Source organism: Falco naumanni, chromosome 3 (assembly GCF_017639655.2).
Source record: "Falco naumanni isolate bFalNau1 chromosome 3, bFalNau1.pat, whole genome shotgun sequence".
NCBI classification, from domain to species: Eukaryota; Metazoa; Chordata; class Aves; order Falconiformes; family Falconidae; genus Falco; species Falco naumanni.
This window is the reverse complement of record NC_054056.1, coordinates 120,274,458-120,298,699: the sequence shown is the minus strand read 5'-3', so window position 1 is coordinate 120,298,699 and position 24,242 is coordinate 120,274,458. Positions and strand designations below refer to the sequence as shown.

General features: G+C 39.2%; 1 protein-coding gene across 3 annotated transcripts in view; it reads right to left on the bottom strand.

Moving 5' to 3' along the window:
• Window positions 1-24,242, bottom strand: part of ZFAT (zinc finger and AT-hook domain containing) — a 129,088-nt gene that overhangs the window by 8,424 nt on the left and 96,422 nt on the right. For all 3 annotated transcript variants that reach the window (XM_040588799.1, XM_040588798.1, XM_040588800.1), the window contains exons 11-15: window positions 22,365-22,453; window positions 19,741-19,879; window positions 11,719-11,837; window positions 9,900-10,026; window positions 7,709-7,839 (exon numbers count right to left, since the gene is read on the bottom strand). In XM_040588799.1, coding sequence (XP_040444733.1) covers window positions 7,709-7,839; window positions 9,900-10,026; window positions 11,719-11,837; window positions 19,741-19,879; window positions 22,365-22,453 — 605 coding nt within the window. The remainder of the gene's footprint in view (window positions 1-7,708; window positions 7,840-9,899; window positions 10,027-11,718; window positions 11,838-19,740; window positions 19,880-22,364; window positions 22,454-24,242) is intronic.

The window sequence follows — 24,242 nt, the reverse complement described above, 5'->3', positions numbered from 1 at the left end:
AAGAGGACATCAGCTTTCTGGACTGAGTAACAGGAAAGACTTACATCCCATAGGGCTGAATAAGAAAATGGGATTACTGATGAACAGGTGCAAAAAGACTGATATAATCATCTTAGTGATTAATAATAATGGTTAGTGATTAACATAGCCTTCTTAGCTGCTTTCAGAGTAAGCCTGAAGTGACAGCTTTAGAGCAACAGGAAAACTTTTCAGGACAGATGACTTGGGACAGGAGAAGACTGTCTACAGTGGCAATATAATTTTGCAAACAAAGATCATGCAAATCAGATGTCTGTGTATTACTTGCATGTGAAGTTCTGGATTATTGAGTGAAGCTTTTACATGCTAACGTGCTACAAGTTAGGGTGGCATAAAAACATCAATTTGCCGGAAGAAAATAAGAAAAAGAACAGGGAGCTGATATGGTGACCAAGACAATGGGCATAGGTTAGTTGGTTTTCTGGGGTGTTGGTTTGATTTTATTAGAATAAAGACTACTGCTCTGCTCTCTAGCAGTTCTCTGCTCTGAATGAAGAGGGATCTCTGGCTTGTTCAGGCAGGAAAAAAAATACTGAGGAAAGATTTAAAGCTTTACACAGTTATCTGCTGATGAGTTTCTCCCATCAGGACAATCATCTCTGGTCCAGTATGACACATAAAACATATCTGCGGCGGGCTGGCCCATGCCGGGGGCAGGTGCCCCCTGCCCGCTCTGTCCCTGCTCTCCTCAGCCGGGCAGGGGGGAGAGAGAATGGAACGACAGGCCCGTGGGTCGGGGTGGGGGCAGGGAGAGATCGCTCCCCAGTGACCGGCACAGGCAAAACCCAGCTCTGCCCCGGGGACAGTCAGAGCGGGCCGGTGAGAAATAAAGCCGAACCTTAAAGCCCCTCCCGCAGCGCTCCCTTCTCCCCGGGCGCAGCTCGGCTCCTGCCCGTCCCTGCCCCCTCCCAGCAGCAGCGCAGGGCTCTGGGCAGCGAGGGCCGCGCTCAGCTCATCGCTCCTCGTCTCCCCCGCTCCTCCTTCCTCTCTCTCCCCGCCGCAGCGCGTCCCCCCCGCGGGCGCAGCCCCCCCGGCCCGGCCGGCCCCAGCCCCCCCGCCCCCGGGGGCACAGGCCCTGCCCCAGCCCGGCCCCGGCCCGGGCTCCTCCCCGCGGGGCCACGGGCCCTGCCCGGAGCCGCCCCGGCGCCGCTGCCCGCGGGTCACGGCCCCCTGCGGGCACCCCCTGCCCCGGGGGGGGCCCTGCCCGGGCTGCGGGGGGGGAGCCGCTCCCCCGGGGGGCTCCGCGGGCCGGGGGCGCCGTGGGCCGGGGGGGAATCTCTGCTCCGGGCCGGGAGCGGCTCCGGCCCCTCCGGCGCTGCCCGGGGGCTGCAGGGCCGCGGCTCCCGCACATCCCGCTCCTCTCCCGCTGCACGTTGTTGTGCGGGTTGTTCCCGCTTCTTCAATACGGTCTCTCAGAGGCGCTGCCGCCGGCGCTGAGGGGCTCGGCCTGGGCCGCCCGCGGGGCCATCCTGCAGCGTTGGGTCCATCCCAGCCGTGTGTCCATCCCAGCGGCGGGTCCATCCTGCAGCGTGTCCATCCCAGCGGCGTGGCTGGAACTGGCTCCATGTGACACTGGGGAAGCTTCTGGCAGCTTCTCACAGAAGCCATCCCTTTGCCCACCCCTCACCCACCCCCCTCGCTACCAAAAGGCTTGCCACGCAGGAGTAATACAATATTACAGGCCTAAGCATAGCAAATTAGTAGCACATTTGTCTATCAGTATCTAAATGACAAAAGTCCAGAAAAAGAGATAATACACAACCAAATTCAACTGGTTACCACAGTGTACAAATGTAAAACTTTAATTGAGACTAGGATTCCAAAAATCTAATGCTCTGATTCAGTCATTTGAGGCAAAAAGAAAAATTAAAATTTGGACAAAGAACTGCACATTGTTTCTAACTTTTGTTTCAATGAGATTTGGTAGAAGCAGTACACTGCATTCAGGAAAAGTAAATTAATGAAACCAGAATGTATCTTGCTACCATTACCCATTCCTGCTAACAAGCACCAGGAATGGAGGAGCAACAACTGTAACAAAAACTAGAGGTGATGGGGACAGACCAAGGCGTGGCAGCACTTCTGATGTTCTGCTCGATGCAGTGAGGGATTCAGGAAATAAGCTTTCAAGGATGTTCATATTGTGAAACCAAGAAAACGCGCTTTGAATCTTGTCTCACTAGAGAATAACTTACAGACAGTACACAATGAACTCCTCTGCAAAAAAGTAAGATAACAGGAGTGCTCATTTCTGAGCCAAACGTTTCTTCACAAGAAACTCAGTATTTAAACAAATGTTTAACTTGGAGCGATCACCTTCTTCAGGATCAATTATTATTTTTATTTGATGTATATGCTAACTGAAATAACTATACATCAAGGTAGTTCGTAGTTAAACTCTCTCTCTCGGTTCTAGTCTACATAGCGATACACTGTGTGAAAAAGAAGTCTTTGAACAGAGACCTGCAGATGCTGTAAATCAGGGGTGGCTGTGACACTGGCATGACAGCTCATCCTCCGATCCTGCCTTTACATTCAGCATGTCAGCTAGGAAAATAGTCCACCTATACGAATAATGGACTGAACAGCCCCTGCTAGCAAAATAAACAAAACCCCCAAATTAATCAATCTCCACCCTAAGGCATGAGGGCATAAGTGTATTTGTAATAGAACACAGACAGTCAAATGTCAGAAAGTGACTCATTCTACATTTCTAAATCCTTCACCTTGCTATGTGCTCCATTCCCATAAAACTGCTTTCTCCCCAATTTCTCGTCTGTTTACCATCCACTTTGAACAATATTTCCTGCTTTTTCTAAGCATTTATTAACCTCTCCCCTAGTTATTATTCAAACTCAGCATTCTTTGCTCTCATCTTTTCCCCCACCTTGTTACTTTTTTTGGTCTTTAAGCAGTGCAGAACAACTCAAATATCATGCCATAAAGAAGTATCTTCTACAGTTCTGTCAGAAAGAGATCCCGACTGAATCACTAGCAACTGAAAAGAACTCAAACTGACAAGGATGCACTTCTCGTGCCACGCTGCGATCAAAGCTTCAGCGTGGGTTTTTGCCAATCTCAGATCATACTGGTAAAACATCACCTTATTAACCTTTTTTCTCAAGCATTTGGTGTATTATGTTCCTTAGCAGTTGTATGTTTTCGTAGCTGTCACACAACAAGATTTCTCCCAAATTAGATACCAGAAAAAGTTGAACTTTGGTAACTTGTTAGTATACTGACTCTCAGGCAAGAATGAGCTAAACTCATTTTGGGCTCTAGACACAACCTTTGCAAGGTCTCATATATGTGATACTATCAGAGCCAATGATTCCTATTTCCCAATCACGATCCAAGCTAAGCAGGGCTAACTTTGCATTTCTGGGGTTTAAAATAGTAAACTGAATCCTCATTCAGGCTGGGGTTGGTTATTGCTATGTTGTCAAAGTGTTTTCTTTTATTAAATCGTTCCTATGAACAAAAAATATAACGTTTCCAAAGTAGGAACTGAATTTTTTTCTTCTCAACATCCAATTTAGGAGCTGGGGGCTTTGAACAGACAATCTGATCTTGATTTCACCTCCATTATAAAGTGTACTTCTGATTTAAGATAGAGATAAGACACAGAAGATAGAGATTAAGATACAGAATCCAGAACAATAATTTAATAGAACACCACCTGTCTTGTGACTTAGTAGAAAACAATTTCACAAGTACAGCAGTCACATCTAGCTAATATACTCTACATCTTGCAATATGCTAAAAAAGCCTGATGGATAAAGCCAGAGTTTTTTTCTGCAGGCAAAAGTCTCGCATTAACCTGAAACTACAAGTGCTGCACGCTGAAGGTATTGAGCACAGGGGTAAGGGGAAAGGCAAAAGCATGAAGATGGCAGCATTAATGATAGCTACATCTGGATTCACACATAATTTTAAGGATCAAGTGTAAATAGCACTTTTATGGGTGAAAAGTAAGGAAGAGGATAGCTGTGGGAGGAAGTTCCAGGGAGGAAATGGGAGACAAAGAGCAAATAGTTTACAAAGAGCAAAATGTTTACAAACAGTGTAAACATTTACAGCAAAATATACTTCTAAAGCATTCTAATAATTTAGGATTTCGAAGAAGTTTCTTGGTGCAAATATAGAAATATGAAAGCAACTTGCAAAGCCTAGCTAAGAAAGAGATACGAAAGTAAGAACTGATGAAAAAACTGGATAATGTCCTCAGAGAAGAAGAAAAATACCCCAACATAACAGCATAAAAATCAGAACAACTACAATAAATGTTATTACGGGAAAAAATGGAACCAAGCTGCTAAGCAAGGATTCGATGAGAGCATTAAAGAACAAGAGTGGAAATTCAGTGACAGATGATGCTGATATATTGCTGACACCCTGAATGAATTTTTTGTCTCACAATCCACAAGAGAAGCTGAAGGTCACAAAAGAAAGTGTGGAATAAATTTTCCAGTAGGAAAGTGAAATATGAACATGTCTTGAGATCACTTCAAGGTTAAAATTAGGAACTTGGCATAATTAGAAGCTGATAAAGTTGTAGGTACAAATGAGTGATATCCCACAGAAAGCAGTACTGAAGAAAGAAGAAAAGTTGACAGTTCTGAATAGGAGAGGATTACAGTCATGTTAATAACATTTAAAGACTCCTTTCCCTCAAATTAAATACGGGTGTGGCTGCAATTCTGAAGCAATCTTTGGCTGGAAAGATTAAAGAGCTGAAAACTAACGAAAGCTGTATAACAGGTCAAACAGACTTCGACAAAACTCTGATTTATATAGAAAATTAAAAGAGGAAAAAATGAAAAGAGGAAAATGAAAGGAGAAAAACTTAAAAAGAGAAATAAATCATCACCGACAGACCTCCCCTGGTCCTTGCTCTGCTTCCGTAAAGCCCACTAAAAGTAACTAAGCAGTCAGTAGGCGTACTGCCACCTGATCCCCCCGGGAAATCACAGATCTGCACACTTCTGCACACACAAAGCGAAAAGTCACCGAGGCTACCAGAGAAAGGAACGAGTAGGCATTGCAGTACACACAAGAAACATGCTAATACAGGAATGGTGCTCTGAGCATCAAAGTAAGGCACTGGGAAAATCCACCATAAGCAGCACAAGATAACCCTGCTTAAAATGTATTTAAATTCTTCACTGATTTTGCTTCTATACAACTTCAAGTTAGGGAAAAAAAGGTGCTTTATGTTACCAAGACTGCAAAGACAGGGAGGGGGAGAAAACAAAAAAGAAAAGCAGCAAAGAGACTCTGTGCTCTCAGAATTCAATATTTGATTTGATACAGGAGTAGAGCTTGTAAGAGTTTGACATCGGACCAGTGAGAGCCACTGATGTATTATACAAGACAACAGAAAAAGAAGTGGTCAATGCTTAGCAGCTTGTAAACTCAAAAAGGCTAGAAATATGGATTAAAAAGTGAGGGGAAAAATTAATTTGGAATCTAAATATTTACTTACAAAAAGCTATAAGCAAATTCAGAAGGTCTAACAAGAAAGATGATAGATTTTAAAATTAATCAGATATCGATCACTTTTAATACTTTAAGGAGGAAGAATCACTGAATTTAATTATGTATTTTTAAAGTTTAACATTCCAGTATCAAAACATAGTTTCTCCTTGGCAGCTGCTACTTCAACAGTCCACTTTCTCCTAAGCTTTTAGTAGAAAAGCCTCAAAAGATGAATTCTTAAGAGAAGAACATGTTTTGGCAATACTGATGGACAGCATAGACAAACACCGACGGCTAATACTACATTCAACCCTTAAACAGGTCATATGTATAGCACAGCATGCATGTTGGCAGTGACTCTACTGTAAAGTTGTTTTGAAACTTGTATATAATAGGATTAAAATGTCTCTTTAATGACTGATTTTAGTTTCCAAATTTGGATCTGATAGTCTTCACAAAACCTCAAAACTCTTACGTGGTTTCTCATCAAAATACCTGTGAAGTATTACAAAGGAACATCTCAAAATACTTTGTCTTGAACTTCTGCCTTGCCTCCCTCTCATGTGGGCAGAAAGTTTAGGAATTATCCAAATACTGCCTTCGCAGACTACAGACTTCCCACTTCTATGGAGCTCTCATTAATTCAACATTCAAAACATTACAAAAAAAACCCACCCAAAAAACTGAACTCAAAAGTTAGTTCTAGCACTCAGAATATTCAGTGTTTTGGTCATTTAAATAAATAGAGTTAATTAAAATCTTCAGGAATTTAAGACTACTCATGTATTTTCCTTCCCTCACCTATCAACCACGTTGAGTGCAGAGACCCCACTGAATCAACGAACAGAATGGGAAAAGGGATAAGCAGAGACGTATGATGAAACAGGAGGAACAAGGGGAGCTTGGAGCACACAGTGAGGAGAAACGTGAAATGTCAGCAACAAAGTTAGCAGACACGTGTGAGGAAGAAATATTGAGCAAAAGTCTTGATGTTTGCACTGAATAGCCACCTCAAATAGAAAATGATTTCCTTTTACTTGCTGATTTTTGTACAGCTGAACATTCTTAATTTCTGAAGTGCTTTAGTAATAGTGTACATTGCAAATATTTTAAGCAAAAGCTGTCCAGTACCAAACTTCAAGAAAAATATACATACATTAAATTACTCCTACCAATATCTTATAAGGTGTGTCTCACTTTAAGAGGAACTATATTGCCTACCACAAATTACGTCACTTAATTATCCAATGCACCAAGTTTCTGGAAAGAGAATTTGTGCAAAAGCCTGAAATTAACAATCAGTTTTATACATGTTTTTTTTTTTCTATTGATCTGTATCTTCTGGTCTTGCACAATTTCCCTGGTAACAACAAAACTACCTACAGATCTTTTCAACCAACTACAACTCAACTGAATTTTTCTTTATTTATCTCAAATGTGGGTGGCCACACTGACTGATGTCTCACATAAGCAACTCCTGTGAGGAGCACCTGCAGTACTCTTCTCGGGGCTGTTACATGCCTGCAGATCACTTGTGTTGCAACCCTCGTTAGCAAGGCAGTGTAAACTCAGGCTGAGGAGAAATCTCACGTGTCCACAGGGTACATTAGGACCCCACAAGTCTGTCAAACTGCAGCCACAGGACAGCACCGCAAAGAATAACGGCAGTGGTTCATCTTTGGGTATGGTCCTACAGCACCTCGGTTGCAGAGCATGCACCATTCTGCACAAGCACCAGCCTTTCATGCTCTCCTGTATCTGGATGAACACTGCGCCAGGGACCTCCTGATTCTGCTAGATGGCCATGGAACTAAGTGCCCATGCACAATGCAGGTATGTTATTTTAAAAAGCCTGAAAACACCTGCTAGAAAAAAGCTGTATTTTCACACACACATAATAAATGTGTATTTATGTATTTTATATGCTCATATTTTATATGCATGCAAAATGTATGCATTTTTATATGTATAAACATGTATATGTGTCTACGTATAAGCATATATGTGCATGTATGTATAAGCAGGTATGTGTGTGGGCTTATAAACACAGGTACATACAACATGTAGTAAAAAAATTAGTTTAGGAAAAATTCTATGTGTGGCTCGCACGGTCATTCAAAATTTAGCCCTTGCAAAATAACACTAACTGAAAATTAAATGTAGCTGGTTTAGAGAAGAAAAGAGCTCTTACCTGCTTTACCACTGTCACAGTCCCAGGTGCCATGGTAACTACAGAAGCAACTGCAGTAGCATCATGGGTTTCCGAACCCAGCTCAATGATTTGCTGCAGGATGTTTACAGCTGTTGGATCAAGCCTTTCACCTTATCAGAAAGACAGTGACCATTAAGATCATTACAGTAAAACAACTCTAAAGGTATGTGATTTAGGCTACAGGCACTCTTTCCCCTCCTGCCTTAACCCTGACTCACAGCACTGTATAAATTCCAAATAGCTCAATAACACGATTCATTAATAATAGATCTATGGCAGGAAAGCATTCAGAAAACAGATTTGCCCGAGGAATGCAGGAATTGGCAAGTGAAGCCACACTGATCATTTTAATGCCTATTTGAAAGAGATTTAAAAGAATACATTGAATAAACAAAGAATAGGTACAACTCGTAGCAGTAACTGTAAATTAGGAAGCTGCAAGACTTTAGAAATCCAAATGTGTATTTGCCATTCAGCTGAAACAGAACCTGAACTCTATACCTGTAACTACAACAGCTCTTTGGTATATTACAAACCTGCATTTACCATCTGTCCAGCCATCTGCAACACCCCTCAACCTAAAAGAAGTATTGTTTATCACTAATGAGCTGAAGGGGGAAGTTAATTGCTTGAGAGAGCTCACGCTTATCATTTTATAAGCATGGGATCAGAACATGTTTGCCTTTTTTAAAAAATCCTCTTGATGTGTGTAGCCCTGCCAAAGAAAAGGCAAGTTTAAAAAAACAAACAAAAACCCAACACCACCTATACATAGTTGTACTCTCACTTTTTCCAAAGCGTGAAAAGGAAAGAATTGGATGCTGAAAAATATTTTTTGTTATGCAGGAATACCAACTCCCCTCCTGTGGTCCACCATTCCTTCATGCCCAGTGTCAGCATGAGAGGTATGTCAGAAAGGCAAGGAAACTGTAGGGTTATATTTGCTGTAATCATTGTTGGAACTAGGAAAGAGACAGTAAATAGAATAAGCTCATCTCTAAACTCCAAAACCTTTCAAACTGAGGTTGATACTGTGATTGGGATCTAGGTCAGATATTTTATTTCAAACAGAAAGTAGTTATATTTTGTTATCTATACAAGAAGCAAGTTTATTTGAGTGAAACTGAAAAATGTCTGCTTGCTTTAGGCTTTTTTTTTATATAACTGCCTTTAGACAAGATACTACTGTTCTTTGTACCTAGTGGGAATATTCTGGAAGAGTAGCTTAAGTTGGATGCACTAAAAAGAAGATCATTTTACTCTGAAAACTACAGCCTCACACTTAAAATCCAAACTTCTATGTACAGCATATTCCATGACCATGCTTATTTTAATTTAAATCTATAGAAGTTAAAGAAAAGTTCTCAAGAGGTTGTTACTCATTCAAAATTCTCAGTCATTAAAATAAAATAATATACAGACATGGTCAGTAATGTAATTTAATTGCAACATGCTTGGAAATTCCATTAAAAGTGGGAGTTTCTGAAAAGTATCTGTATTATAAACTGTACAGACTACAATGGTAAACAACTGTACAATGCTATCTTCTGATAACCAACACATTCATTTATATATATGTAATACCAAAATGTGAACACATACAGGAGTCTCTGATGTTTTAACATTCTCAGAAACATGGACATACTTTCTTTTCTTCCCGTTTCTGTTATTTTCCACTTAGCAATCATTATCTAATCCCACTCTTGCTCTTCCTCAATGTGATACAGAATAGCTTCCTTAGTTTTGTGTACCGTCAGAATTAAGTTTGTTAGGATTGTCTTGGGAACATGGTAAATGAGCTATTCCACCATGTCACTTCTGCAATCTGGCTGACTTAAGCAGGGAGAAAAATAATAGCTAGAGAACTGCCATTAGATACACACCATCTACTCTGCCAAGATAGCTGATTTCACAATATATTTAATAATACAGACAGGAAATTCCACACACCTAATAATAAAGTGCAAAATAGTGTGTGGTAAGTATTAATGACTAAAGAATGGTCACTTCTCATTATTTATTCTCAAAGAAAAACATAACCCCCCAGAAGTAAATTTAATCATTTTTAATAGTTTAACAGGAGACCATATATTGTCAAGTACACTCAAAGAAATTAGATATTTATGATAAAAGCTGTATGTTGTGTTTCAACCTAAAAAAGGTAACTTACCATTCTCAGAAGTGTATCTAAGGTTCTGTAATGCAGCTACAGCAGCTTGAGTGCCTTGAACATCTTCTCCAGCCTCCGTGATATGCAGATACTGAGTGGATGCTTCTTCAGAAACTTCAGCAGTTAACTTGAAAACAAAACCCAGCCAAAGCATGAATTAGCTCACTCTCATTTTAGCGATTTAGAGAACAATTGAAGTTCTGAGTTTAAAGGAATGAGTTTTGAACAACAAATATTTTAACAAGACTTACAGAAATACTAGATGAAACAGAATTCAAGAAGAATATTACATGGGAGCGGGATATTATCCCATAGTTTTCTTCTAGATTCTCCTTCAAAAGTTGTTTTAAGCATGCTAAATTATCTTGACTTCATTTCTGCTGCACAGTTATTTTAGATCTAGCAACGGACTTCTGTTGTATCAGAGTCTAGTAAAGACCTTTTGGGCAAAATTAGTTTATAATGCATGTCTTTGCAGACCTGGTAAAATGCCTGTGAAGTCTGAAAATGACATTTTGCTTTAGAAAAATTATCCTTTACATAACTTTTTTTTCAAGACAAGCTGTCAATATGTACTCCTGCTCTGATGAGACTTCTTTATTTATAGCTGTTTGAGCAGCAGAGACATGCTTGCATCCTGGATATCCTCTTAGTATTTCAGGTTTGGGCATCTACTGGAAGAGCGTACAGAGAATTGTTTGTGAAATGCATGTGGATACAAGACTTCAAAGGACTACATTCTAAAACGCTTGCTCTGTCTTCTTTGTCCATGTAGAATCTACTCTGATATTTTTCAAGGACTTAACATTCTATCTGTGGACACTCAAAACCTCTTACACAAGAGCTACAGGATGGCTCTTCCAAATTAGCTGTTAGATTTGTAACGAGGGCTAGACTGCCTGAAATTTAGCAGAAGAGGTCTTTAACTGTGGAGGTCAGCCAGCTGCAGTTGACTTCTGGCTTTTTCCTCTCATTGGACACCAACAATAGCCTACTCAGGCAGTGAAAAGACAGCTTGCCAACTGTAATTTTTTAAATAAAAGTGGCTAGATAGTTCTGTAGTTTTCCCATAGCTTCTGCATCTAGGGTCAGCTCTGCTCTCTGAGTAAGTCTTCATTCTAGAACAAATTGCTACACAGGACAGCAGGGGAACACTGGAAAGGGCAAGCCCTCTCAAGGTAGCTACCCTACCTCACCCCAAACTAAGAAAATTCAGATTGTTGATTTGTTTTTTTCTAATCCAGCTTCTTAGGTCTAACTTAAATTTTTTAAGGTCTGATCTTAGTGATAGTCTGATTTCTACATACTTTGGGTTGAAGCTAAAAACACAGAACAAATGATAGAAGACTTAGTCTGTGTCAAAGTACCATTTTTTTAGCTGATAATTTACAGATTCAGTTTTCTAGATTCTAACCTTTTTGAGACCAAGACATCAGCTTCCTTCATTAATTCAATATAAGCCTGCAGCTTTGCGCATCTTGCAGTTCACACCAGCAAATTTTTGGGATATAACAAAACGCAAGGTTTTTCAATGTCACATTTTTTTGCTAAAACGTTCACCCTTTCTGCTGCAAACAGAGGACTAGAGCCCTAAAATGCAGAAATAAGCACTTACAAGGTTGTTAATCCTACCAGGTATTAAAGCAGTCAAGCTTAACAGTCATAGCAATGTATGCATGCAAAATGGAGATAAGATCACATGACCTCCTGATCTTATGTGTCAAGGACGTATTTTTGAATAGTTCTTATTCCTATCCTTACTTTTCTCCCTAGACTTTTCTAAATCCTTAGGGCTAAAGCTATGGCAACTCTGCTTTACCTCCCACTTGGTCTCCCCATCATGTTCCACTAGCTTCATTCCATGCTTGTTTTTCAGATGTCTGTTGAACTCCCATTTTGTACCATACACAAAGCTGCAAACAGGACACTTAATGCCACCTATAAGGAAACACAAATAAATTCCGTGAGTTATTTTCATATAATTTCTTTTTCAAGGCAGTAAGGACCCGTTTAATTGGACCCCATCTCAATCAAGCCATGTAACTGTAATTTAGAAATTTTCTTTAGCAACTGTGTCCAACAGGAAAAAAAGAAAAAAAAAAAAAAAGTAGTTGAACTCTCACAATGCTTAAAGAGCAATTTTAGATAATGGTAATGGAAGGAGTCTCGAACAGCGCATCTATCTGGGAAGCGACAGGAATACCGCTCCCCTGCCTGCATGCCTCCCTTCAGCAGATGTGAAGTTGCAGGAACGCCGTTACCATCTTTCCTCTTCTCTGCATCTCTCTCCCTGGGGAACCCCTACTGCTGACCAAGTGGAAAAAAAGAGCAGGAACAGGTAATTCTGCACTAGCCTCAGATACAGCACCATTTCTACAATTAGACCCATGTAAAAAGTATTGGTTTCATCTCTTGGGAGCTAGATGTTAAGGGAGATAGCCAACTATAACAGAGGGAACACAAATTGCAAAGTGAATAGTAACTTACTCACGGAGTGAGAACTGGTGCTTGCTTTGCTAACAAAAGCCATTGTAGAAGTGGCACGTGCATTAGAAAGTGAGGATTTTTTTCAAGGAATGACAACATAGGAAGTTTTACCAACACCACCCCATTTTTTTTTCTTTTTTTGCTTTGCCACATACAGATAGTGCAAACGTAGGGGATGCTTCAGTCTGTGCAGAATCATTCCCGCAGTCATGATTCTGGTTGAAATTCAAGTTTAGCAGCCAATGGAGACTAGTTCTAGTTCCCCAGTGAAATTTCTTTCAAGTCTGAGGGTGTCTATGACTTACATTCTGCTTTAGGCTTACCAAAAGCGAAGCCTAGCTTGTTTTAAATAATTCTGAACTAATACTTTTGCCCTGTAAATACTCTTTTTTTCAAATTAGAGTGCCTTTGAGACTATTTTTAGTGCCTACTTCATTACATATAATTGCAGCTTCAAATATAAATTGTACGTATAGTCCACATCTCTATAACAGTGGGGTCTCTGACAAGCTTCCACTTTAAATACTGGTTCCCCGTTGTCCTGCAAAGCCCTGGTGTGACAGCCTTGCAAAACCACAGTGCACTGTACTCTTTCTGGATGTGCTAGGATTTTTTTTTAAGTGCTTATAAACAACACTAAGACCTTAATATTTAACATACACAATAGTGGCATACTTTAATAGTTTTTTTTTAAAATGTAACTTCTCCAAGACAGCTGTTGTAGTTTTCTCAAGTTTCAAACAAACTATTTATTTTTTTTGCCACATTATCAAAGCATACTAGAAAGAGATAAAATGTAATGTCACCTTCACCCAACTATCTCTGCTTTTGAGTTTCTACTGTTTATGTTAAGATGCAAAACCTAAGTTTTCTGTCTATCTACAAAATGATGCATAGCATGAATTTAGTACAATGTGTACTGTTTGAGTATGCAGCATTACAGGTAAAAAACTGAGCGTGACAGAATTACAAGCATCCAGTTTTGTACACTAGATTAAACAGCTTTTACTTCTTTTTCTTATGAAAGTAATTTGGTCAAATGTCAGATCTCAGCTGCTTGTAATTATGCATATAAGTATTTCTCTTTTATCCCCCTATTGACTAAAGCAGAACAAAAATAATTTGCATGTGATAAATTGTTGCATTAGGTGACTAGAACTCATTCTAACAAATCTAATGGTTAGTGAGGTGAGTTATGCCACATTAGGAAATATGCCACCAGATGGCTGACTCCACATTATCATGGCAAATGATGACACTTACCCATCATGTTCAAATGCTTCAAATATACTCTCATAAACTGGTTATAAGCCAAGTCCTCGTTGCACAGTCTTTTATGAATAAGGTGATTAGAAAAAGCATTCCCTTTTACATTAATGTAAACCTACCATATGATATTCTACCAGGTGAAAAGAAATATTTTTTTTTATTTTGATAAAACAGAATATAACTAGTCATTAGGGTCTTTCATCGAGACTTATTATTTCTATACAATTCCCCCTCTCTGCTCTCAATCTATCGTAAGTCTTCATCAGACTTCACCATTACAGCAGATTCTCAATACTTCATCTCCAGACAAAACTGATACAGTTTCCTTATTAAGGGAAACTCAAAAGTTCGCAAAAGCAAAATACCTTTGTTCAGATTAGGACAAAGACATTATCAGTTACAGAAAATGAAATTAAATATTCATTTCACACCAACCTGTAGTATTAGGAAAAACCTGCTGTTGTGAAAGACAGGACATTTTGCTGCATTACTTTGGAACTGAAGCTATTGTAACAATACACCAGATAAATTAAAGCTGTAACTTTTGTCATTATGACTTTAATTAAAGAACATATAATGGAAGCATAGAATTAAACTGGTAATATATAACTCCATGTCAGTGACTGGATATGAAAGGTCAGGAAGATTAATTTCTAGATGATTCTTTAAAGTAATGGGTAACATACAGAGAAAGTTAACGAATTACACACCTTATCTACTTTCAATACTAAAACTGATGTTTGCAACAAAATAATGTGCACAAATATTATACAGCTCCACAACTTTTTTCCATCATGGCACTGACATGTGCTCTCCACATTATTTACTTCTTGGCCTAAAATATCCATTAGACAACTATTATTTTATGTTAAAAAAAACACGTGATGATAGCGGTATAAGAAAACACAGAGGCCACAACTGGATCATCACGCATGTACTGCACAAGTTGCTGCACAAACACAGATGGAAAATCTGTCTCCCAGAGAGTACAGGAACACATAAACAAAACAATGGATGGTAGGGAGTATCAATGAAGAGAAAAGAAACAATTTCAGGAAAAAAAATTATGTGACATGCCCCACACAAAGCAAATGAAACTAAAAAAGGAAGCTATCAAATGAACAAACAGGCAGAGTCTCACAAAAAAACTAGTGGGTAAGGCATATATAATACTCTTGTCCCCTATGCAGAATACATCAAATTCTTATAGTGTTTATTTTCCTTTATTACTTTAAAATACTAAAATAAATGTCAGACAGTAGACTTCTATTTAAACAAACAAAAAAATACCCCCCCCCCCCCCCAAATCCCCAAGCATTTCCCTGATTCCAGCTGATTCTAATTTCTAATATAAACCCAGAAATTAAATACTGCTGTCTATCCCTGGCAATGCAGTTGCTCAAATGAACATGTTCCCTCTTCTATTCTATGAATCATTCATTTATTTATAAACTCATTCTAGGAATCTTGAGTAGAGTCCAGCAGTCTACAGTCATATAAATATTTCCAATTAAAATTACTTGAAATGTCTGCAATGCAGTCAGAAACCAGTTGAGAGTAGAGAAGAAAAGATGAGCAAGTATGAGGCAATTCACGCTGGGCTCAGTGGGTAACTTAGAATACAATATGAATAGATAGAACTTTTATTAGACATCAATCTTTCTTAGTTTCCCTTCCCACTTTTTTTCCAAACCCTTTTGCTTGCCGCTTCTCCCACTTTTTCTTTTTTTGTCTATAGTACTTTAAGTTCAAAGGACTTGTTCAATATCAGGTCTGAAGGGTCTTCTTCCCTTATATGAATGCATGAATAACTGTCCAACATCGCTTTTCAGATCTACGAACATGGTAAACTGGAACGCTACAGGCTGGTCAGGCAGCAGGCTGCACCGGCCGGCCCAAGCGGCTCAGAAACACACACCTTGTCGTACCGCATCGTATGTCCACGATGATCTGTTTGTGCCGTGTGACCCCATACAGAAGATCTTCTGATTCCAAAATCAGGAAAATTTTTACGAACTTCAATAGGACTCATGTTTACCACCTCCAAGTGTAAATCCTAATTACCTACAGTCTCCCCACAAGGAACTTTTTCCCCCCTCACTGAGATAGCAAAACATTGAGAAAAACCTGACATTTCTACAGTATGATAAGAAATCTGCAGGTCTCCTGTTTTTATTTTGAGACCACAATTAGGATCCACGTGATGTATCATAGAGCAAGAAATAAAGCTGGCGAGGGAGGCTGCACGTGAGAAGAGTACAGCCATCACCATGGCCTTCCTCACGGCAGAGGCTTGGTAAGAGGCACTGACTCTGTAGCTGCTCCATGGATTCGAAGCCCCTTTACTGCTCTGAAACTCCACACAGCAAGCAAACACGCGGAAGGCAGGCCCAGCACTACGGCAGCACAGGAAATACAAATGCTGTGTAGGGATGGGAGGAGGAGGAGGAAGGATGCGAAGGCAAGAGATGGAAAGAACAGAACAGACGATTTCAGGTGGAAGGGACCTACAATGACAGCACGTTGTTAAGGGCATTGTCCAAATGCCTCTGGAACGCTGACAGGCTTGGGGCACCGACCACCTCTCTAGGAAGCCTGTTCCAGTGTTCCATCACCTTCCTGGTAAAGCAATGTTTTCTAATGCCCAGTCTAAACCTGCCCTGGCGCAGCCCTGTCCCATTGCCACGCGCCCAGTCACTGAACGCCAGGCAGAAGAGATCAGCACCTGCCTCTCCACTGACCCTCCTCAGGAAGCCATAGGGAGCAATAAGGTTGGTGCTCAGCCTCCTCTTCTCCAAACTAGGCAAGTCCAAAGTCCTTAGCTGTTCCTCATACTCCTCACAGGACATTCCTTCCATCCCTTTCACCAGGTTTGTTGCCCTCCCCTGGACACATTCAAGGACCTTCACATCTATCTTAAACTGTGGGGCCCAGAACTGCCCACGGGACTCAAGGGGAGGCCACACCAACGCAGAATACAGTGGGCTAACCACCTCTTTTGGCTGGCTGTTATGCCACGCTCGATGCCCCCCAGGACGCGCTGCCCTCTTGGCTGCCAGGGCACAGTGGGCTCCTACAGAGCTGCCAGCGCCCCCGATCCCTTCCTGCTGCTCTCCCAGTTCATAGTTATCCCTGGTGTTATAGTTATCCCTAGGTGCAGAAGCTAGCACTTGGACTCGTTACATTTCATCCCATTAATCATTGCCCAGTGCTCCAATGTGGTGGACAAAGCATGTCCACCACATAAAAAATTAAAGGCTGCTGTCTCCCGTCTCACTCTAATGTCTTCATTGTAAGCCTACTCCTGCATCATAGGTTTTTTGTTGCAGTGGAAAAAAATTATTTTCAGAAATACGTTTACATGGCTCCCAAAGGGGAAAGAAAACCTAAGTAGTATATGATTACTTTTATTTGTTCAAGACATTGTAAATATGGTTCTTAATTTCATATTAACAGAATTAAATCTCGGGTACCTATTCTTAAGACTGGCTACGGACAAACAATTCCTCGCAGTGCTCAGGTATTTGGAAAGTTCAGCAAAGCTCCCCATAGTGCACCGTTCTTCCTGCACCAGGATGACTACAGAAGAGGCTCAGAGTACTGGCCAAGTAAAGATTACTTTAAAATTACTTTAAAACAACTGCAGGTTCCCCGTCAACTTTTACTGTCTGTGAAAATAATCATAAAATTCTACTATACGTTCATGCCCTGAAATTTATAGACAACGATCTACTTTTTAAATTATTTCTGGGTTTTTTGACAAAAAGGAAGCAAAGAAATGTCATATAAAAATAACACAGGCTCAAACTCCTTAGTGTAGTTGCACATTTCTCCATTATAGTGCAAGTTTAAAGGGATAGTCTCAGACTTCAATTTGAGTGTCCTTCTCTGTGTCATGATTTCAGTATTACTTTAACATGGATTAATGCCTTCAGTAGATAAATGTTCTGCATTAGATGAATATTTTGGAAATACTATTTAGAAATAATGTCATCTTAGAAGAATTATATTTAATTCATTATCTAATGCAAGAAAATTATTTTGATCTCCATTATTCTTCAACTAAACCAGAAATTTCGAAGATACCAAAAAATACTATGAAAAGGCTGGTAGTTTCTATTAAAATAATAAGGAAAATACTTCCTAAAATTATCACAAAATAAGAAAATCAACTCTACCAACCATTAAAATACTTTCAATATAATGTAGTGTTTAATTTGGCTTTCTTCTCTTCTTCCCACACCAGGCACTAGAACTGAAGGAGCTTCACACCCATAACGGTATATGACTGCACAGTTCTTGTTTGCTTTGGTTCACCCACTTCGTGTGCAATAGTAAAACTACTCATGGGAGCTGGGCAACTTGTACACGTCTCCTTTGGTAGCACCCAGACACTGCAAGGAAAGAGTTCCACTTTATGCTATCTGTATCAAGTAGAAATAAAGCAACCAGTAGCATTGACCATCTTTTCAGAAGGATACAGGACTTCATCTGGGATGAAATTTATAAACAAAACCAACAACCAGGGATATAACTTTTTATGCTACTATATACAAGTGGTAAAAAAACCTACTACAATCTGATTTTCTCTCCCACCTGGCATTGATGGACTTAGCATTATTAGGTTTGTGGTTGGATTTGATGTAAAGGTCTTTTCCAACCTAAATGATTCTATTCCATTAGCTCTTCTATTTAGTCTTGAATTTTTGATGCTCCCCAAAATCCTTTTCGCCTTTACTTTGTTCATCTTTCACTACAATTTCTGTAATTGACCAGGTGTCTGTATCTAACTAGTCTTATTTGTCTTTGTCTAGTGTGTCTCTGGTTTCACACAGAGAGCAGCAACAAGCAGTTGTTCTAGGCAGAGTGAGATCTTTAGGACACTTAACACAGAGATGTAATGTAGGGAAATGCAGCCCTGGTAGGACAGCATTGACGAGCAGGGATGCAGGATGCAGAACAGGGAAGGGCAGGCATGGAGTGATAAGAAGTGGGGCACAACCTTGGCACTGAAGAACCCACAGCTACAAACAACTCAGAAAAGATCAGTTAAAAATAACGCAAATCTGTAGCTGGATAAAACTGGTTTCAGGGACAACAAGAAAAGGCATTGAACATAGATGAAGGACAGTGTATATGGTAAATCTGGATTTAATCTGGAGCTAGAGACCAATGAGAAAGAAAAGCATAAATGGGTGTAAGCACACATGTGACAATGGCCCCAAGTGGAGGGGGAGAGGAAGATGAACATCATACTCCTCCCAGCAAAGAACTCCAGACGCTGACAACTTATTGACAACGCCATCCCAACACCAACACCAGAGGGAAATCACCCATCTTAGGACTCCGAAAAACAGTGGAGGGGTGACCACAGCACCAGGCAAAAGAGTAAAAATTACCATTTTAATTGTATTAATAATACTATTGAGACTTCTCCTTTATGTAAGCACTCTAACTATACTTTGCTGATTTTTTAGAAATAATTAGGACTAGATAAATGGTGATTCTTGAATTAGACTGTTAAGTTTTCCATTATACTAATAAATTCTTGGCTTTACTTATATAGAAAAGGTGTGCTTCCTTTGCCCATAAACAAGATTCTGAATATAACAATTTGTAACCTGCTTCACCTTTACTCTCATTTCCCCCTCATTTTTCTAGTAAGGGAGTAATTTGCTGCCATTTATTCTTCAGTCTCTTTCCTTACGTTTGCTGAACCTTACCTTGAGTTTAACTTTACAAAACTGTCATAGAAATTTATCAGTAGAACAATTGAAATTTTTCATTCATTTCAACAGACTTCAACTTCACTTCCAAAAGTAGACAAACAAATGATAAATGTATGCAACAATGAATAGTACAGGCAAGGTCAATCAAAACTTTGGTTCACCCATCCTTAGAAATCATGACAAAAGAACACTGAATGAAGGGTAAAAGGTGGGCATTTCAGAATTACTACAAAGCAGTAATGTTTTATCACATAACACCCAATAAACTGAGGAAAATGCATATTGCACAAAAGTTTACATTTAACCAAGTTTGCACGAGCGAAAAAAATGACAAGTTTTATATTGTAGAGACGTACCTTGTTGGATAAGGGCTTCTGCTGCAGGCTCCCCAGAACCTATGTTTACATACTCTTCATTAGGATGCTTTCTGTTGTAATGCCTCTTCAGGGAACCAGATATGTTGCAGGAATAATGGCAATGTGCACAACGGAAAGGCTAGGAACAAAATGGAAAATGCTAGACCGTATTTCCTGACCTCTTCAGAACACAAGCCTAAGCTGCAATGTTTTGATCCCAAGAAACCATGCTGATTTCTGGTTTAGGCATCTTTCACAGATTCCAAAAGTTGTACCTAAATGTTTTTAGTTACAACTAAATATTTTTTATGATGTGCAAGACAACAAGTATTCTCAACATTCTAAGATCGTGACCTACTTTTCATAATTTGGTATACTGTGTGTTTTCATAATTGATGCTTACAGGTCTGACCATGTGGAGACTTTCTACTACAAGGAAATTACTCAGCTACCATTAGCTTTGGTCTGGAAATGGGCAGTAAGAGAGCTAAAATACACAAAGGTACAACATGACTGTGCAGCCAATCTAACTGAACAGATAACCAACCGTACCTGGGGGTTGAGCTCTTCCCCTTCCCCTTTCACTGACAGCTGCGTTCATGTGACCATTCGGCAAGCTAAGTCTTGGGAACTAAACTGATTAATTTTTAAGAACATACGTCTTATTTTCTAAATTATTCTCTAAAGAAAATGTTTAGGAAAACAAGTGTTTGTGCCTAAAGTTAGCCTTTGAGAATGACCTTCCGACTGAGATATGTCACAGTTAGAGGAAGCTTGACACAACCATCAGGGTCCTGGAAAAGAACGCTGACATTGACCTGTGTCCTTGGGGAAATGTCAAGTACCTTGGAATGGGATACAACATGTTTCATGCACAGCACCCAGGCCCAGCTGAAGTTAGTCAGCAGAAAGTGGTTGGTACAGAAATGTTGATGAAGAAGCTGAATTTAAAGCTGGGAAATGTCTGCAGTCAGGGTCCATTGGCCAGAACATTCCCCTAAGCTTGCTGCTCATGACCTTCCTTCAGGCTCCAAACAGCAAATATAAGGAAGAAAAGTGGTGTTCAGATTCCCTTAACCTTACAATTCAGAGGGTACTGTAATATTCAGCTATTCAATTTTTCAGAGAGGGGTACTTTTCTATTGCTGAAACTTTTTTCAAGAAAATAATCCAGACAGAACACTGTGTTCTTGTACCACTTTCTACATATTTTCATATCCTGCATGTTACCTCCTGTCAGATAGCAGGATTGCAAATCCACAGAGCTTGGAAGTACAATGGCTTAAATTACCATTAGGTTGTAAAAATATTGACATTCCTCTGAGTTGGACATGCATGCAAACAACTGTCCCAGAAGGAGACAACGTGTTACTAACAGACTTTTTGAACTTTTGACAAATACTCCTGACTGACCTATTTCAGTGTTTTGCAGTTCTCCTGGTAATGCACTGAACAGCCACACTTCTATAGAGGCTCACAGAGGACTGAACAGAGGTGCTGAGTCAACAGTTTTAAAGCTGATCCCGAGGTCAGAACCAAGTATATTTCAAGAACTGCATCATGAGTACATTCAACCCATTAGCGATGAAAAAAGGAAAATTATGTATTTTCATTTCAAAAAATCCTTTTAAAAAAAGAAGACCACAGCAAAACTACATACTTAAGAAAGAAAAACTATTTGTTCAAAATGTTTTATCTCTTTAGATGACTTGCTTCATTTTCTTATATGTCTTGTCTTCCAAAATCTAAATGATGAATCAAAAGACTGTCTTCCTTTCTGCTTTATGGAGGTACATAGCATTGGTAAGTATTAAGAATGATGGAGTGTACTCTTTAAGGAAGCAAAACGGTTTGTTAGATTATGAAAGATGTGGCATATGAACATAGTATGATGTTTTCAAGAAGAAATATGCTCATTGCCAAGATACAGTGTTACATTAAAATAAACATTTTTCATACATACAAAAGACTGTGGTTTTTTCTGGAAAAGAAACATATAATTTCTATTTCCTGAATAAAATATTGCACAGTTCATTACATCAAGACCTGTCATGCCAAGAACCAACATGAAATTTAGGAATAAAACCATAATACAGTTTTTTAAAATAAACCCTATCTCTAACCTAAACACTTCATAGAAACATTAACAATCTTCACAACTCTTTCCAAGACAGTTTCAGATAAATGGGGTGTTTTAAAATTAATTATTTTCAATTTTCTTCAAGTATATGAACTGATCTATAGTACAATAGACTGGCAAACTTTCAGAGTAAATGCAGGTGGGCAATGTATGGGATTCACTTCCCTACTTCCTTAGGACATTTTAAGGTACATATTAGATTCCTTCTCTCAGGGACTGACGATCGAAAAAACCAATAAGGTTTGGTTTATATTGCAACATATGTCTATTTTTGGCAAGTAAAGATACTAATTACAAATTGTCCACAAACAAAATAACCCTATCTCAAAAGTGTGACTATAAAGTCAAAATTCTTGAAATACTATGTTAAGATGCCATAACTGTCACCAAACAGGAAAATGTGCCAGTTTTTTCAAACTGTTGTCTGAAGTTCTATGTGTTTCTAAATGACTTGTCAGTACACATGATTTACGTGTTTTCTTACCTTGAAAGAAACATGTTGTTCCATATGACGTAGCAGCTGTGGTTTTTGGGCAGCTGTGTAGTCACACACTGTACATTTAAACTGCTTTCCTGAAATGGGAATAGAAAATGGAGTAACTTTTTTCTATTTATGTTCAGAAAACTACTGATTGTATTTCCTTATAAAGATAATTTCTAAAATGCTACGAATGTGCAGTGAACAATACTAGAAGTCTGGCACTTGTGTTGCAAAATTTTGGTTAAATAGAAAGCATAGCAAGGAAGAAAAAAACGGCTTGAGTGTCATCTTTAAATTATAAGCATTAAATAGTCTAGACGCTCCTGGAATAGTCACTTGGGAAAGGACAAAAAGAATCCTTATAGTGCAGCCTAAATGGAAGAAGGAAATCAATTATTTACAACTGCAGGAGCAGTTATTTTGCTGTTTGTAAAGCAGATTTGGAAATCCTTAAAACACAGATGTTTGGTTATGTTCACATCTTTCTATTTACTTCTGTCCCAAGTACTGAACTGTTATGATTCAAACACATTTTCACTTCAAAGCATTCTCTCTCCCAAATATTTTTTTTCCTTATGATTTAAAATAACACAATTCCCTTTCTTTTATTCTCTGGGTTTCATACTCCCCCTCTCCATATTTCGTCTTTTAAGATTCCACCAGTCCTGCTACCTCCAGCCGAATGACAAGGTGCATTAAACACACAAAGACTTCATTCCTGTATTAAATGCCCATGGCTGGCAAACTGTATTTGACTGACATGGAATAACTATATGCTAACAACTTACTCCAAAAACAAAAGAACCAGAAGGAAGGATGGAGAAGTACAATACATTTTTTTTCCTGAAAAGATCAGGTTTCTTTAGATTCTGGATCTTGCTCAAAAAAGTTACAGGCATTTTATACTGAGTGTGAAAGTTTCCATAAAACACAGCTAAGAAAAACCTTAAGACAATTTCTGATATCTAATTAAAATAATGAAAACCAGGCTTTCTGTTTTATTTCTAATCACAAACACTAATAAGCCTGGGTTACCGAATATTTTTCTATCATGCCAGTCATAAGAAGTCTGTTTTCTGGAGAAGAATAAAGCAGACAGAAAACTACTTTATATTCCAATGGTTAAATTGACCTTGCAGGGCTGATATTTGAAAAAAAATTGCCTGGATTCGTAAGTCAGGAAGGCAAGCGTCATAAACAGCAAAACATCCTTCAAATTCATTTATTTGTGAAACAACTGAAGAACACTAGATGTGCACCAGTAAGAACTTTTGAAGCGCTGTCACTATAGAAAGGGACACTGGGCAAAGAGAAACTGTCAGCGTTCAAGAGGCTGAAAGTCCCCTGACAAATCATGTGCTGCATTCCTGGTGGCAAATGTTACCTTTTTTTTCCACAAGTGTTTGAAATGCACGAAGAGTTTACTGGGGTGGACTTAGTGAGGAGAATTACTTAAGACTCCACAGAGAGTGAGATTCTGTTTCTAATGGAGCCAATGGAAAAATGTGTTTTCCAAAGGTATGGGGAATTTCCTGGAACGCTTCTGGAAGTTCTAAAGCAAGGCAAAAGAGCATAAGTTTTGGATTTATTTGTATCAGTCAACAAAGGAGGTGCATCAAAAAGGAACATGCAGTCACCTCGGTTATTGCAGAAGATGATGACAGTCTGAAGCCAGATAAAAAAGGCTCCTGGTAATAACATTGCCTCTAGAGTCCAGGTTTCAGCCTGGTAAGAGAATATGGTTTCTTGCATGCAATTAAATGTTTCAAACTAACTTCACACCTTTAAATTAAACCCAGACAAAGCTAGTTCTTGCACAGCTATTGTGTTATTCTTAACAGTGCCAAATTTCAAAGCAGCCTCTGCTGAACTGCAGTAATT